The sequence below is a fragment of the Chaetodon trifascialis genome, chromosome 4 (genome assembly GCF_039877785.1).
Source record: "Chaetodon trifascialis isolate fChaTrf1 chromosome 4, fChaTrf1.hap1, whole genome shotgun sequence".
Classification (NCBI taxonomy): domain Eukaryota; kingdom Metazoa; phylum Chordata; class Actinopteri; order Chaetodontiformes; family Chaetodontidae; genus Chaetodon; species Chaetodon trifascialis.
In genome coordinates, this window is record NC_092059.1 from 5,635,468 (window position 1) to 5,653,034 (window position 17,567).

Consider the following 17,567-nt stretch of genomic DNA (forward strand, 5'->3'; position numbering starts at 1 on the left):
CCACAGTCCAGATCACACAGGTCTGCTCAGAGGGAGGTGATCGACGTCCAGGGTGAGTTAGATCACCTGGATTGGACGGTCACACGCAGGTACCTGTCTTAAGTGCTGGTATTGGGTAGTTTTTGTTTGTTTTGGGGTTTTTTTTGTTGATTTGGTTCCGTGTGGGTAAAATCTGTCACAGTAAACTCAACCACTTGTGGAAAATTGAAAAGTGGTCCTCTGTAGCTTTTTTGCCTTAATTGGACAATTATTATATTGTGCAAAATACTCTGTGTACCATAGTCTGGATGACAGATTAGCCCCATTAAAGTAAAAGTGCTGTTTTTTCTTTATTATATCCTTTGACATAAATAAACATAAATAAAGTCCTACAAACTAAATTCCACTTGAGTCATATTTTGTATTTTCTCAAAAATATGTCTCTAGTGAACTGCACATTATTTTTTTTACAGAATAAAACTTTTCTTCTTTTTCAAATCCAAAGATTTAGCTTTATAGGTTTAAATGCTATTTCTTATTATGGTCATCCCATCATTCATTTAGACTGGACTGGACAGATTATTGTTAGTATCCAGATTGTGCATGAACTTTTCTATTAATTTATTTTTGCTTGTTTGTTTTATTGATTCATTCATTTATTTTCAGATAACACAAATGAATTCTTAATATCAGGATACCGTGTTGCTCAGTAGTGGTTCCCCTGCCTGCTCTTTGCTCGAGGGTTTTCAGATTAATTAGACACCAGATTATTTTAGCATGTCCCCATCTCCGGCGTGGTACTCATCACCATGGCAACAGTCAAAGTAGCAAAAGCTGCAGTACCGTTTTTGACCACTAGCTGTGACGGGGGCGCTGTTTCCGCTGTTCGACTGAGTAGTTCTCTGTCACATTACAGCGTCTAAACTCAGGTTTTGCCCAGCACCTCTGTGTTTACTCATGATGTTAAATGATTTGCATGCATCCAGTGATTTTCCTGCAAGCCTCTTTTGCAAAGTGGTCATGTTGAGTTTATGTCATGGATGTAAGTTGCACATGTTGCCTGTTTACATACTGTGTTGCACATGTTTTTATGGTTTAATAGAAATCACTTGCACTACCTGCACCTACCTCATACTGTTTATACTGTCTATACTTCATGCCACTTGCACTACTTACATGTATTTATGTTTTTTTGTATATTATGACTTTTTGCACTTCTGGTTACATACTAAACTGCATTTCGTTGTCTCTGTGTCGCACTCTGACGATGACAATAAAGTTGAATCTAATCTAATCTAAATGTGGCTGCAAAGAGACAATGACCAAATAACCCACTTGTTTTTTCTCTGGTGAATTAATAAAAACTCTCCAAAAAGATAAGCCCTGTAAATAATTAGTATATGATTGTATACTCATGTGTTCTTATCTCCCTCAAAGGAAGTCAAATGGGCAAATTAGTACTAAATATTTTTCTATTACTCCAGCTATGACACTATGTTCTTCAGCACTCTTGTTCTCTCTCTCTCTCTCTCTCTCTCTCTCTCTCTCTCTCTCTCTCTCTCTCTCTCTCTGTCTGTCTCTCTCTCTTTATTCCAGGTAAAATGAATCACATTGAGTGCTCACAAGAAACATTTTGGAAGTTAGCCTGACAGTATTGAGTCAAGTCCAGCCTGACGTAAATGCAGTGGTGTTTTGTTTTATTGTGTTGGCCAGAGGTCCTGAGGTGTTTTACACAGTAGCTCACTGTCTTCTAAAATTTAAAGGCTTTCAAACTAATTAAAACTTTATTGTCAAAACACTTACATTTACCGTTGTTTGTGGCGAAGTCACACTGTGTGGCTGGAAAAGCAAGCACTCCGTCTTGGATCCATCTTGAGGACATTGAGAGACGGCCAGAAATGCTCTGCTGTGTAAAATGTTCCCGCTCAGTGTGCCGTGTGGTTTACTGTGGTGCAGCTGAACCAGTGAAGAGCTCCTGCCATGTTGCACTGACACGCAGAGGAACACAGAATACTAATAATTTACTTCTCTTGAACTGTTTGGAACTTTGTTTATATCCGTCATCTTTCATATGTCAAAGTTTTATCAGGATGACGAGTTGATGTCAGAATTATCACGCAATCATCTGAGGAATGTCACGGCCTCAGCATGCACTGAGCAAAGTCTGCATCTTTTAGGATTTATCTTCTTTTCACGCCTGTAAAGGTGAACCATATTAAAAGGTTAATGAAAACATACATAGGCTTTCCTGCATACACACATACTAAATGTAAGACATGGATAAAAACAGCAGTGAAAGCACCCTGGATGTTCAGATCTCAGCTTTATGTGACTGACAGTGGTGACATCTACTGTTGATAGCAGCTATTACAAATCCAGGGTAGAAAATAGCACATTTTACAGAAGGCAAAAAGAAAAAGAATTTAATAATTTAAATAAAAATAGAAAAATTAAATAACTAATTCTCATTGTTGTAGGGATTATGTTTTTTATTTTGCCTCTATGAGTTTTATAAATCAAGGTTTGTCCCTTTGCTGAAATAAAAAGTAAAAAAAACAAAACATGATTAATCCAAATATTCCTAATATTCTTGCATGAGTTTCTCTTTAAGTGCCTTTGCTTGATCTTTGCTTGTTGTGTGTTCTTTATGGCCATTATTATTGGGGACAGGACACAAATAAAATAAAAGCTGCAGTATTTTCTCTTATGTATGAACATTTGAAAATGTACTTGTGTTTTTATTTAACAGTATATATAAGCTTATAAATGCTTTTATTTTTCATTAGTTTTAAAATATTCCTGAAGTCTGTTTACTTCAGTGTACAATATACAAGAGTTTTTAAGACTGTTTGTATCAATGCACTTTTTTTACATCTTTTGTAATATGTCGCAAATCAAACTTAGACAACTACACCCAACCGCAATATAGCCGTTTTAATGCAAATGACACACATGTAACATAAAATAAAATCTGGACAAATGAATAGTATTTTAATCATATTCTTTGTGTACATTCAGACATCACTATACAGCAGTGGCAGAGGGCTGTGATTGAAGTTTAGGTCACTCAGTCGTGGTGCAGCGGCTCGGGTCTCAGGGTCTCGTTGTCTCTGTACGCTGAGCATCAGAGGCGGAGACTCTACCACACAGTAATACCCATGATTAGATGATGATTACGAAAACACTTCTCTGATATTATAGCCCTATATAAACATGGAGTTAGGAGCCTATTTCATTTTAATCCTAACAATCACTGCTGCCATTAGGATAATGACAGGGTTTCAGTGGCAATTAGGGACTGTATGAAAATCGAGGGGAGGTGAACCTTGTCCTCCCCAGAATCATTTTCTTTGCGCCCTCTCCCCTTTACATCTCACAGTAATTTAACAGTGTTGCAAAAAAGAAAAAAAAAAAAAAAGCTGGGACGTTGTGTAAAACAGAATGTGATCATTTGCTTTTGACATAAACTCATCTGAAAACGGGACAAATACAAAATATTTAATATATTTAATGTTTTTTCCTCATCAGCTTCATTGATTTTTGTAAATATCTGCTTACTCTGAATCTGATGCAGCAACACGTTTCAAAGACGTGACGAAGATGTGAAGCGCTCCAAAAATACCTGTTTGGAAAGTTCCACAGGTAAACAGGTTGATTGGTAACAGGTGAGAGCATCATGATTGGGTATGAAAGGAGCATCCTGGAAAGGCTCAGTCGCTCACAAGCCAGGATGGAGCGAGGTTCACCACTTTGTGAACACATGACTGTGTAAAGGAGATTACTACATGGACTCACAAACACTACATAAAACACAGTTTGTTTGCAAATGATTGCATTCTGTTTTTCTTTATGTTTTACACAGATTCCCTATTTTTGGGGAATTGCATTTCTATTGAGATTATTACAGCAGAGGAGCTAAAACAAAACAAATTTCTGCTCTCCCACATATATCAAGCTAGCCTTCCTTTAGCCAAAAGAAGAGTCACAGTAACATCTTTCTGACTCTCCTCCCCTCCCTCAAGTTTTCAAACGTCTATTTAAAACTGCCTCCATGCATGTTGAGTTTTAGTATTACCTTTAATTCACTCATATTCTAAGGATCGTCTTCCATTTCGTGGCTGTAAGTGCAAACACAAATGTTACTGATTGTTCATCAGTTATCTGGAGGATTTCTATTATGTCCTGATAAACATGTTCATACCCGATAGAGGAAGTAACCTCTGCTCTGGATCCCCCCAGGTCCCTGGAGTTCGGCCTGTATGGACAGAAAAACCACAGAATTTGACTTAATTGAAGAACGTCCTCGCCTTATTTGCCATTTTCTGTGTTGCTACTGTACAACTCTCCTCCAGCAGCAAAAAGCCGACAGCACTCACTCAAACATTCACATCTGGATTTTCCAACACAAACACTCTCCGCGTATCTCCCTCACAACTCCTCTGCGTCCACTCTGTGAATGTCAGCGCTTGATAGCAATGAGGGATAAATTCACCTGTCAGCTGCACTAATTTTAGACCATAATTACTCGCAGCTTGGGAAAGAACAACTAATGTAGACCTAGTTCGTACACAGAGTGAGGAGAGCTGCCCGATATGAAACAGCATTATTGACATGTAAGCTCAGGAAGGGGAAAACATACGTTGAGATCAGCCACAGAAGGCAGCACACGCATTTCAATATGAACATTTGTTACAAGTGTACGAAGCTACAACACACGACTTCTATTGTGTGCAGGCTGCACACTTTATCACTTTCTGCGCAAAGATGTCAGTTTGCATCGCTGATTACATGCAGTTTTTTGCATGCTGAAAAACAAAGTATCTGTTTAAAATATCTTTGTTTCATCAAAACAACAAAAATGGAGAACGAAAGGAAAACTGATGTGGGTGGTACATACGCGCACTGAGAGTCCTTTCTCTCTTCTGGTATGGAGTTGAGAAACTAGATGCAGGAGAGGGTGCAACACAGGGGTCTGACAAACACACAGATAGAGCCAGACACACGAGCATGAATAACAGCTCCAGCATACAGGAAAGTACAGAATATGGAGACTTCAGAAGCAGAGGTGATCTCTGTTTCTCTCTAATAAACATGCAACACAGAAATGCAAACATCATTCCCCTTTGCAGCCTCAGCATCGATCAGTGTGATGATCAACACATCGCATTCTGCATTAGTCACATACAGTACGGGTGAGGGAGGGGAGGGGGGATAACTTCATATTTCATATGTGAAATATGGTTTTGTTGTGGCAGGTGAACGTGCATCCTTGGATGTTTTATGTTGTGGTGGGTTTCAGCATAAATGCACAGAAAGGAAAGTAAATGCAACTTATTTCACACTGAGCCTGGTGTTGGACAATGGAGACGTTTCTTTCTCGTTTGGTCACAGCTGCAGAAACAGCTCACTACATGAGCAGAAATCCCACATTTAATCATCAAAATGGACTGTAATGTTTAATATTTCCCTAACCACCAAGTAGCAATATTAAGAACTGCAGACACTTTTTGAGTATTAATATTATGTTTCTGCAGTTTTTTTGCAACTTTTCCTTCGTTTCTTCATGGACATTTGTGCTCTCCAGTGTGAAGAACGGACAGAAAACATAACTCAGGTTCTCATGCAACCCAGGAATAAAGCTGTCTGCGGGGCCATGCTGTCACCTTCATACACAAAATGTTCCTGGATTAGGAGAATAAGCATCTGACATGCAGAGCACATAACAAGGGACACGAGCGCTCTGGGAAGCTGTTTATGTTTGTGTACCTGTGTGAGTACTGTATACATGTCGCAGTATTTGTCTGCATGCACGAATGGACATTAGTGTTCTTCTGTGGTGGTGAATGTGTACCTGCATGCGTTTGGGTTTTTACGATGAAGTGAGACCATTTGCAAAGTGGATTCGACAGATCCAGTCGTTTGAAAAGTGCCACAAAAAGTGGAGGTCATGCAGTTTTAAACTGCAGCAGTGCAGATCTATCGTTTAACTCACTCACCGTCCCCTGCGACAAGGCAGAACTTTGTGGTCTAGAGTAATGAAATAAAAACTGCATGTATGATGCATGACATAAACAAATAAACAGCCACACACACGCACACACACACGCACACACACACACAGTTTGTCATTAGGTTTAATCTTATGACATGTCTCTGTGGTTCTAGTTTAACCGTTTGAGGGAAAATAATAAGAGAAGAATAAGTCGTACTTACCCTTTTACTATTTTCTCGCACTTTCAGCTCCTGAGAAGACAAGAAGACGAGGCTTTAGGTCGACGTCAATGAATCTTTGTACCTTAAAGCTCTACTCAGACAAGCTCGACAATAAACATTTCACCGAGCTGTTTCATATCAAATCATCTTTACAAAACATATTCACTCCTTACTATGATGTTTCGTATGGAGTATGAGTTACCTTTGACTTCTGAACCAGCATCAAGAGACAGAGTTCTCCTAAGACATCAGATGTCTGGGAAAACGACCAAAAACAAGAGCGGCTGTTAAGAATAATAACAAAACCCTCTGTAAAAAATGAAAACAAACAGCATCACAGCTCACTCACCCAAAACTTCAGGTCTGCAGAGAGGTAGGACGAGCACACGGCGTCTATCTGCGGAGCGTCACAGAGGACGATGAAGCATTGCGCACACACGAAGGATGAGGAGGAAAGAATGAGTGAAAGCGTGCTGCGTACCTGGCTGAGAAGCTGCCTCTGATCTGTTGTGGCTTGCTGAAGTTCTGCTGGAGCACCTTTTGTTCCGTGCCACGACACAGAAACACACCGTTAATATAATACTCACTGTCAGAAAATTAACATGGGATTAAATTAACAGTGTGCTTTTATTGGCAGATCAGTGATGAAGCATGATGAGATGTACTGTAGAAGCTGCAAGTCAGTAGAGTCTCTGCTGACGAGCAGCATCTCCTTTACGACTGTTTGTTAACGCTCTGCCTCGTGATTTCAGTGGATGTCCATTAGCAGAATAAAAGCTTTACTGGAGAACATGGAGGCAGTTATTGTGCAGCATGTTGATGGACGTTTGCTGCTGTTGAAGATATTCATGATTTAAAAAACATTCATCCACTAATCTGGCTCCACAAAGAAAAAAACATCAACATTACAAGACCACCGCCCCAAAAGTGATTACAAGCCACTTTGACATCATGAGAATCAGTGTCGGTCAGTCTGCATCCACGCACATCTCAATCATTTGCGACTTCATGTCAGATAGTGGATTCAACATTGAGTCAGAGGTTTGAAACACCAGGATGAGATTTCTGGCTGCCAGTTTGATATCAAATCAGTTCAGGAGCAGGAACGGCAGTGATGGGTGGATGGATGGGAAAAAAATAAATAAATAAAAATCCTTTTTACAGTTTTGAGTGACCAGCAAACAATGTGAAAATACAGTATTCTCAAGGAAAATAAGATGATATTAAAAAAAAACTGCATTCCTGAACTAATAAATATGTATTTATCTCCAAATAATAAGTTGCATTAATTACATTATTACCTCAAATTAACTATATTATTTGAATTATTGAAATGCTATAAGGTTATTACACATTTTTATTTTATTCAGTTATTGATTGGTTGATATTTTCCTCCCTTACATGGTGAATTTCCAGATTTCCATCCAAAATTTGGGTGCAAACAAAAAATAATCGTTGTTTGGTTTATCTCATACTTGCGTAAAATAATAACCTTAACCCTAATGATAGATAGATAGATAGATAGATAGATAGATAGATAGATAGATAGATAGATAGATAGATAGATAGATAGATAGATAGATAGATAGATAGATAAGAGCTCTAGCTTTCTTTAAAGTAACTTTAAAATGGAACAACTGAAAGACAAAAAGTGAAGGTGCTGCTACGCGTGCAAGACTTGTATCTGGCAAAAAGACAGAAACAGTGTGTGACTTACTGTTGCAGACTGGGATGGTGAGGATGAGTAGGGCTGCGAGGGTGACGCCGGCCGTGCTGAGTGGAGTGACGGCGCCGCTGCTGAGGCTGTGCAGGCTGCCGGCGGCTCCGCGCTGCGCGGGCTGACTTTGGCTCTGGAGGTTCCTCATCTCCCGCTCTCGCTGGCCTCTCTCGTCTTCTTTGGTTCTGCCCGCTTGACTTCTTGCTCTTCTGAGAGTTTCTGTCTCACGTCAGAGAAATATGAAGGCTCTTGTCACACACACACTATACTACACACGCGGGCGCGCGCGCACACACACACACATCCCTGGCACACTCGACTGCGTCATTGGAGCGCATGAGAAGTGCGCATGGAAAGTTATGCGATTTGATGGACAGGTTGGCTGAACGGAGGTATGAGGTGATGAAGTGATGCAAAGCAAAGGTAAGGAAAGAGTGGAGAACACCTGGTGACTATCAAACAGTTATCAGACGATGTTATAAACGTGGTTTTCTTCAGACACCAGTCACTCATGTGGCACTTCTTAGCTGAGCGAAGCACAAACTGTAACGCCACTATGGATTACTGTTGTGAAGGTTACTCAGGGCAGTTTGTGCGTTAGAGAGCTGTGATTTGTTGTGTTGGCTTGCATTATATTGTAGTGCATGGGTGTAATTTGAGGCCATTTCTTTGAGGAAAATTCCACCAGACTGTACTCAGTCGGCCAATTTTTCAACAGCTTAATGTCAGGAAGGCAGCTATACTTATCCTGTAAGGCCATGTTGGCACAGCCACGTGCACACTCTAAAATCATTTTTATCATTCTGCAATGTACCATGGCTCTGTTTTTCTGTTGATGTTGTGATGGCCAGTGAACGTGAGGACAGCAACCTTATACACAATATGACCTCCTGCAAATAAACTTTCTTCACACTGATGAAGATGTCCTCCATGCACACATTAGACCAATTAACGCACTTTTAGATTGTGTCCTTATGTCCATTAGTGCCTATTTTAAGCCAATGCAAGCTTATTTGTATGGTACAGTATGGTAATTCAAAGTGCTTTATGTAAGACATAAAAAGGCATTAAGACAATAAGTAAAAGTAAGACACGTAAAAATGAGATTTTAGAATGAGGATACGATTCAAATTAAGCTAAAAGTGAATAAAACAGAATGAAGAATTTCAGTGTAAGATATTCTCTATGTTTAGTTCTCACACTGAGACAGTAAGCAGGCCTGTCCTAGACGACTCTGAAGGTTGGACGGTTCATAACAGAACAGCAGATCAGAAACCGTTCAGTGCTTTAGAAAGCGGTCGCATCCATTATTTCACTACGTGAATTTCGTTGCATTTCGTTTTCCTGTGGTCATTAGGAAAACATTTCTGCATAGCACCTTCTTCTCACATCTCACCTGCGTTATTGGAAAATGTTATTTCACGCTTGAGCCACATTGTAACCATCAGCGGCAAGTTGTAATGCAGTGTGGTATTGAAGAGACAAACGTACCATTTGGAGCTGATTCCTGCATTATCGGGTTTATGACAACTTATTATTCAAAACCACATTACAAACTTCACTTTGATCCACCACAGTGGCATGTTTGCTTTGTGCATAAGAAGCTTTTCCTGCAAAATGAGCATCCAATAATGGCCTTAATGGTGTTACTGTGACACACCTAGCAGCAGAGGCAACAACTCAGCTTATTACATCAACAGCATGACGTAGTTAACGTGACCAAATTTGTGAAGCCTTGTATTTATTTTAAAGCAGGAATCGTGCTCTCACAGTAGCCCACACCATGACTACATGAAATAATAAGTGTAAAATGTCTTTATTCTCAACTTTTGTACAATTTTTCATGCACTCACACTGTTACGTGAATTTAAATCCTCTTCATTATTTGAGAGACTCATTATGGATCATTACTAAATTACCTTTTTCATCAAACTCAGGTAATGTGTTGGTCTTTGTGTGAAGCCGCACAACTGTAACTCATTTTGATCCGTTAGAATAATCCAGACGACGCATTGAAAAAACAACCATGTCCTGTTTGCTTCAGCAGAGCCCACGACGAATTTAAGATGAATTAATATTGCCAAGGAAGGTGGGTTCTCTTAGGTTGTAATTGGCTTTATTGTTGTTACGTTTTATTACAGTGCAATGAAAAGAAGATGTGGAACAACTGAGGCAGGCAGGATAAGAGGCGAGGAGGATGTTGAGGATTTACTGGATTCGTGCACATGTTCCATATGGATTTTGAACTTCATTTGCATTGCAGCCCTGGATTAGCACTTTTGCCACTTTCATGCACAAATACATCTTTTTGAAAACATAATACCTCGATTCATCTCCTTCAGTGCTTGTCATGAAGGCGAAGATTACAAAGGGAATCTTATTTATAAGGCTGAAAACAAGACAAACTTGACAGATGACCGAAACAACAGTCACGTCCTTATCACAGCTCTGTATTTTGAAATCTGATGTGACTTTAAGTTAGAGAGCATGAGAGGCAATAAATGGAGTGCACTGGAAATTGAGCAGTTCCATGGAGTCATCACACTCATCCCCACCCATGGCATCCTCCTACACTGATCTCTCTGGCCTCTTCAATCAATGGAGGTCAGTGGGTGATTTTAGCAGCTTTGTCACAGGAGTATTGAATCTTAAGGCTTGAGCTCAAATGAGACCGTTTGTTTCGTCACGGCTGCTTCAGTAACTACACCTGATGCGTCTCCTGTCTCCTGAAAGCTCTGGAGAAGTCCTGAAATGTTGTGACCTTTAAGGAGTTTTCTTTCATTATGGAGTTGACTGGCATTTGCATGTCTAATTGGTTTGTTTGAGGGGAAACCCCGAAGGTACTGAGGGAAGGTTACTGTCACACCTTGAGGCCACAATGCAGATTACAGTCTTTATTGTGGTCTTAGTCACTCCCCTTCAAGGACTCTGAGGTTCAATTTGCTCCAGTATTTCTTTACTTACTTATTCTTTACTTATGTCCTTTTATCTGTATAGTATAGTAGTATAGCCATTTTTGGAAATACATTTATTTGCTGTCTACTGGAGTGTTAGATTAGAAATTAATGCAACTCCCATACTGGCTAAATAGGAAGCTAGTGCTAACAGCCGACTAGCCTGTGTTAGCATAAAGACTGGGAACAGGAGGAAATAGCTAGCCAGGCTTTGTCTAAAGGTAACAACACATACAGGCACCTCGGAAGGCACTAATTGGTGATGTTTTATCTCTTTTTTTATTTTGTACAAAAACAATGGAAAAAAAAGATCATTTCACAAGGAGGTTGTACCACCAGGCTAGCTGTTTCCCCCTGCTTCCAGTCATTATGCTAGGCTAAGCTAACAGGCTGCTGGTGGCAGCCTTGTATCTAACTGACAGATGTGTATCGAAATTCTCATTAAAGTCTCCATCAGAAAGGAAATAGGCATATTTCTGTCAAACTTTTGCTTAAAGCTCTGGGCCCAGAGTCATGAACTGAATTGCAGAATCAGAGCCATCAAAACGCATCCATCTCTCACGCAGAGGATGTTTATCTGCCTGCTTTGACTGATATTCATGATTGGAAAGGAGGAAAATGAGCAGGGAGAGTAACCTATTAACAAGTCACGTCCTCCTACAAGACATTTCTTAACCTTATAAACTATGACAAGCCTCTGAGTTTATTGAATTTCCGTATTGTAGGAATCATAAAAAACAACAGCTGCCATAAACGCTTTCTTTTTTTAATGTTGTTTCCATCTTATGCATGAAAGGGAAGCTGCTGTCTTTGCTGAAGACTAATGTGATCCTGTGACTCTGACTTAAATAAAGTTCAAACAACCAATAGTCAAATAACTCATAAACATCTGTTGCAAATCTGATTTTACAAATCGAAAAATGCTGGAAATATAACTATGAAAATATTCTCTTCTGATTATTTCAGAATATTCTGGTGTGCGTTAATACCACCCCACACACATTTGGCTGCAAATTGAACCAGAACTGTATGGTTTAATATTGCATCTTAATAATAAGGGATCATTAACTTTGATTGCTGAATTACCGAGGAACCTAAAAATGAATGGAAAAGAGATCATAAATCTGATCATTTTCACTTAAGAATCTGCTTTAATTCTCCAACTCATAACAGCCACTTATACAGATTAAATCGAGTAACAAAAATCCACTTTGTCTTATATAGCTGTGCAATTTTGACATATCATTTTTCACTGTAAGTATCATATTTTATCATATTGCTGGGTATCACATTCTGTCCCAGCACATTCACAATTTCCTGTTGAGGCGGCGCCACGCTAAATGAATGTAAGCATGCAATAAGCAATCCGGTTCCCCTCACTATGATGAATGTGAAATGTACAGCGTTTCACAAAGATCCTTTCATCTCATCCTTGTTTGTACTTCAACGACATTTATCACGCTTCCTCCGAGACCCTGAACAAATGAAGTACTTTCTAAAAGAGTATCTACAGCATTGATAGGCAAAGAATATAGAAGTTATCTTTTTAGTTTTAACACTTTATGATAAGAGTACAAAACAAATACTTAAGTGATATTTAACAAGTGCAGAGCTCTGATTAGTTAAAGCATTAATTCATTCATTCATGTGCACCATGAATTTCCACTGCTGGATGGATCACAAGTCACAGCGACATCACACATTCACGTATATGCCCTCAAATTAGCTGGACCATAAAAGAGCGTGTTTCAGACCCATGGAATACGCGATACATCCTGCATTAATGAAAATCTTCTCATTTCGGGAAATGCGCTTATTTTCTTTCTAGCTGAGAGTTCGATGAGAGGATTGATATCACTCCAGCATCTGCCCATTAAATATGAAGCCAGCAGGCCAGCTGCTGATTAGTTTAGCTCAGCATAAAGACTGGAAACACTGTCAATTAATCTGCCCTTAGAATGGCAAACTGTCATTTCTTTATGCTTTAGTTCTTATGTAAGCTGGCTTTAAATGTGCCAATGACAATTGTTTCGGCTGCAGCCTAATGGAAAGTTACACATCAGCCTTAAGTTGACCCCATAATGTAAATACCCTGCATCAAGGGTTAGGGTTACCCTAACCCTTACCACGGTCACTTTTCATAGTTGTCTGTGAATAACTAAATGTTTTCAGCGAGGAATAGAGGAAGTGTGGCGGCGACAAAGAGGTTCAGCAAGACAAGTAACTGGTACAGAAAGTGTGAAATTAAGTGGCCAGTTGATCGGTTGATGAGTATGGAGCCCCTACAGTGCCATGAAGAAAAAAAACAAAACAAAAAAACTATAACGTTTAAGCTAAATCATGCGCACCAGATACTAAAACGTGCGCTCAAGATGCAGTTATGTCCCATGCTTTGACTTGTCCGTGCATAGGCTACGGCTCTCCATAGTGACCACTTCAGATGTTCACAGTCACACACGCGATATAATGGAGAGACAAACTCAGCTAATTAATTTTTATTTTCACCTCGGAATGTCATATAATGACATTCTTGTTGCTCTTGCCCTGAGACATGGGATGTGTTGCCGCCTGTCTGTATATAACTGTATATATAACGAGTTGATTAAATCGAGCGCACGATTTAGCTTAAACGTCTTAGTATCTTGTGTGCTCGATTTAGTTTTTTTTTTTTTTGTTTGTGGCACTTTAGGGGCTCCGTAGATACAGAGTTTTCCTCTCCATCGTCACTCTGCAAGATGTGTAAATTTCTGGTAGTTTAAGTTCTCTCTTCAAAAAAAGCATCTTGACATAAAGAACCTGATTGTCTTAAACACGAAAACATTAAACAATGCCACAGTTTCAAAGCAAAAAGCATGCTAATACCTGTGTGTGCCGCATGACAGAAACAGTGCTAATGCCTGCAGGTACGACAGCAGGACAGCAGGAACAGCGCTAATGACTTTGAATCTCTCGTTTTTCCTGTTTTTGTCTAATTATAATAAAGGTCATAAAGATGTGAGTTGTACTACAGAATCAACAAAACGGGAGTCAGAAGTTCTGAGAAGTAAAAAAAAAAAAACAACATGTGGGTGAACAAAGGACTTCAGTAAATAAGCAGATAATCATGAATTATCAACTTGTTGTCATTTGAGGAATTTTTTTAAGCAGAATTTTATGTCCAGAAAAAGTTGACAGGCGCTTTAAACCTCATCCCTCCTAATTTACTGATGTATCAAAACAAAACTACAGAAAATAAACAGAATTCCATGTAGTTTTACACTTTAAAACACACTGTAACACTATGCAAAAGAAAAACAATGCCTCAGCCGTTGTTCTTGGTAGCCAGCTATATGTATATATATTACCAAGTTTGTGAGCACATGATGAAAAGAGTACAGGTTAACAGACTGAAGTCCAGAGCAGGATAAAATATGTTCTCTGCTAAAGATAAATTAAATGTTAGTAAAGGGATGCCGCTGATAAAGGAGCCGTCTCCTTATATTTTCTCCAATCACCACCTGAATCCGGTGATACAAATGGTGCTTTGTTTTCTTTCATTTCTTTCATTCATCTGTCTTTTTTACTTTGTCTTCACATTCATTCATAGTAATCCTGCCTGTTTACTTCATCACTGTTACACATGCCCTCTCTCTCAACCCCTCACCTAACCCTAAACCCACACAAACAACCAGGAGAGCGCTCTTGCAAAAGCACACACACACACACCCACACCCACACATGCGCACACTTTAAATTACATGATTACTTTAAAACAAAATCGCACATATGACTGACCCTCCTAACAAGCAAAGAGCTTTACACGGAGCGTTGCTCATGTAATAGCAGCTCTCATGCTTACTTCAGTTTGGAAGACCAGCGTGTTCTTCTCTGTGTGTAATTTGGCAGCGATGAGCGAAGACCTCACCTTGGGATGGGGTCACCAAAGTGAGGCCACGGCTTTCATACAGATGCCCAACACAGTGCTGCTCCTACAGTGTTCGAACTGATGCGTTCAGGTGTCACCATTGTGTGCTTCTTCCAGGATTTAACTGTGAAAACCTCGCCCATCATGATGGGAGTCAAGGCTGTAAAAGATATGACCTCGACGCATGTGCAGATATGTTCTGTGTTTATTTTTGGCATTATGACAATTCAGGAAATACGGATCTAAAACAACACATGATGCCTTCTTCAAGTGATTAAAGGGCTGCGCTAAATGCCATCCAGATAGCAACTCAAACGTTTCTGATTCCAAACAGACGTAGAAAATGCTATTAGCCTTTAATCAGCAGTGTGAATGTCAAATGTAGATTACACAGATGTAATCACCTTCCCCTGACGCAGCGTGAAAAGCCCTTTTGTTCGTTAGTCACATCTGCATGTCGTCCGCCGTGCATGTCACCGGGGCTCCCTCGTCGGCGCGGTGCCCTCCTGACACAAGAAGTTCACGGGGTGGGAACACCTCTCACCTGCAGAGCCCACCACAGCAAGTTTGTGTTCCTCCTCTGAACTATCTTAATGTGTCATCCACACTTTACAGAGAGGTTTTCTGCAGTTACTCCAGTCTAGCGTGGTGGAAGTTATTGTTTTGTGTGTCTGTTGTAGGAACATCAGCACTGCCTTCAGACCTTTGACATTCACAAAATATATAGACAGTAAGTGCCAGAATAGCAGAAACAGTGGGTGAATCATGACTACAGGAAAGCATAACATGTGGCAAAACAGAAATGAAGAAAGATAATGGGCGTGTGTGTGTGTGTGTGTGTGTGTGTGTGTGTGTGTGTGTGTGTGTGTGTGTCTGTTTTGTAATATGTGTGCATGGGATTTAGATGTATATTACACACGTTGGGATGAAAAACTATGTTATTTTTACAGACATAATGGCTCAAACGCAAGAAATATTAAATCATGTTTGAATTAAATAACATGGAGAAAAAAGTGTTTCATAAAGGTGCCTTCACACATGCATTTAACAGAATAAACGTCAGTCCCATTTTGTGCCTCTTGATGATAAAATTAGATTTTTCTGTGAATTGCCTGCAGCATGCGATGGGAGTTTTTAAAGTTTTCCGATTTTCATGTCAAATCCCACAGTAAATATCCATCCATATCTATTTTAAAGGTCTGTAAACATCCATTATAATCTATTTAAATGGCCACTCAGAAAGACCTGTACTGGCTGGACTGACAGTAAAATGTAATGTGTTTATTTCCATATTAAAGTGATTGTCAAATAATGTGTTGGAGGACAGAGCTCAATATATATTAGCTGTAGTCATAAAATGTACAGCTTTTCTCAATACTGGAGGAACTACAGTGATGTCCAGGGACGTTCATGATAACAGCAGCGTGCTCAAAGACGCCACAGAGACCTGCAATATGATTGAACACACCCCACAGTGAATGTGTTCTTTGCCTGAGTAATATCTGTGATATTAATTCTCTAAAGACGATTTCATTATATTATTGCTGCTGTAACCTGGTCGCAAGACTGTTTATGTTGCATGACGACTACATGAGATATGAGCACATGCATCGTATATTTTGTATATGTTTTGAGATATTTTCAATGTGGTGTCATGTTTGGAGGCTTCCATCACAGGCAGCGACAAACCATGATTTTAACTGCTGATGACAGCACATGTCACATTCACCAGCTGGGAAATCCAGCATTGTCTCTGCACAATAACACAGAAAGTGCACCTCAAGGCATTGTCTGCAGATCACTTGTTAATTCTTTTCCATCAAGTCCGACTCACTGTGTTGACTCAGTCTCAACGGCCTCTGTGGAGTCTTGCTATGGATGGTATGTCACTTTCATTGTTTCAGAAAACATGAACAAACTGCAATACTGACAAACATAAATTCAGTGTAAGAACACAACATACAAGCGCTTAACATGTGGATTAACAACGCCACCTGGTGTTTTAAGAAGAATATGTATATGCAACATGGCATTTGAAGACAAACATTCAAATGGTACATGTTAGAAGATCTAATAAGGCTCTTCCAAAGAAAATGTTTCTGTCTAAAAAACATGTTTTTCATGACTCTCATTCGATAATACATGTAATTTTCCTACTTTACATACCATATTGTATGTAGCCCTGGCACTTGCAACATTTGTACAATATACCCAAAATTTATGTTATTTGTAATAACATTGTAAAATCTGGTGATTTTTTTGAGAAAGTAGTTTTTGTAGTGAAAACATATTGATTATTAGTTTGTATATTACATAAATCTTCTTTGAAGCGCAATTGTATGTATGTATGTATGTATGTATGTATGTATGTATGTATGTATGTATGTATGTATTATTATTATTATTATTATTATTATTATTATTATTATTATTATTATTATTATTGCTGTGGATGTTATTTACTCTGTGTATACACATTTAATTTAGATCTTTTAGAATAGTTGTAATATGAGGAATGTCTGTCTTAGAATACTGCGAGGCAGCAGACTGGCTGTATGATTATTTAATTGCTAATAATATGTACAAAGTAGCGACTTTTTCTATCATGATGAAGGCCCTAAAAATAGACTGTGATACAAGGACCCTCCTCAAGGTAGGCCCTCAGGTAAAGAGCCGTGTATTTTATTTAGTGTGAATAGTTGTAATTTTTACGAACAGAGCTGAGGAAACTGGATGCTGCAGCACCGCCTCCTCTGTGGGGGATCAGGGTGGATGCGGATGTTGATATCGTCGCTGTCAC

General features: G+C 39.3%; 1 protein-coding gene across 1 annotated transcript; it reads right to left on the reverse strand.

The window, feature by feature from the left end:
* Positions 1-2,991: 2,991 nt before the first annotated feature.
* Positions 2,992-8,086, reverse strand: nmu (neuromedin U). Its single transcript, XM_070961605.1, has 8 exons — positions 7,910-8,086; positions 6,674-6,729; positions 6,542-6,589; positions 6,395-6,448; positions 6,193-6,222; positions 4,181-4,234; positions 4,055-4,097; positions 2,992-3,118 (listed from the first exon to the last, which is right to left on the reverse strand). The coding sequence occupies exons 1-7, from the start codon at positions 8,055-8,057 to the stop codon at positions 4,062-4,064; spliced, it is 426 nt and encodes a 141-aa protein (XP_070817706.1). The 5' UTR covers positions 8,058-8,086; the 3' UTR covers positions 2,992-3,118; positions 4,055-4,061.
* Between the last annotated feature and the right edge of the window lie 9,481 nt (positions 8,087-17,567).

Coding starts and splice junctions, on each gene's coding strand:
- nmu (XM_070961605.1), bottom strand. CDS start 8,057: ATGAGGAACCTCCAGAGCCAAAGTCAGCCCGCGCAGCGCGGAGCCGCC. Junction 6,590..6,673: donor AGAGGCAGCTTCTCAGCCAG/GTACGCAGCACG, acceptor GACGCTCCGCAG/ATAGACGCCGTGTGCTCGTC. Junction 6,223..6,394: donor TGCTGGTTCAGAAGTCAAAG/GTAACTCATACT, acceptor TTGTCTTCTCAG/GAGCTGAAAGTGCGAGAAAA.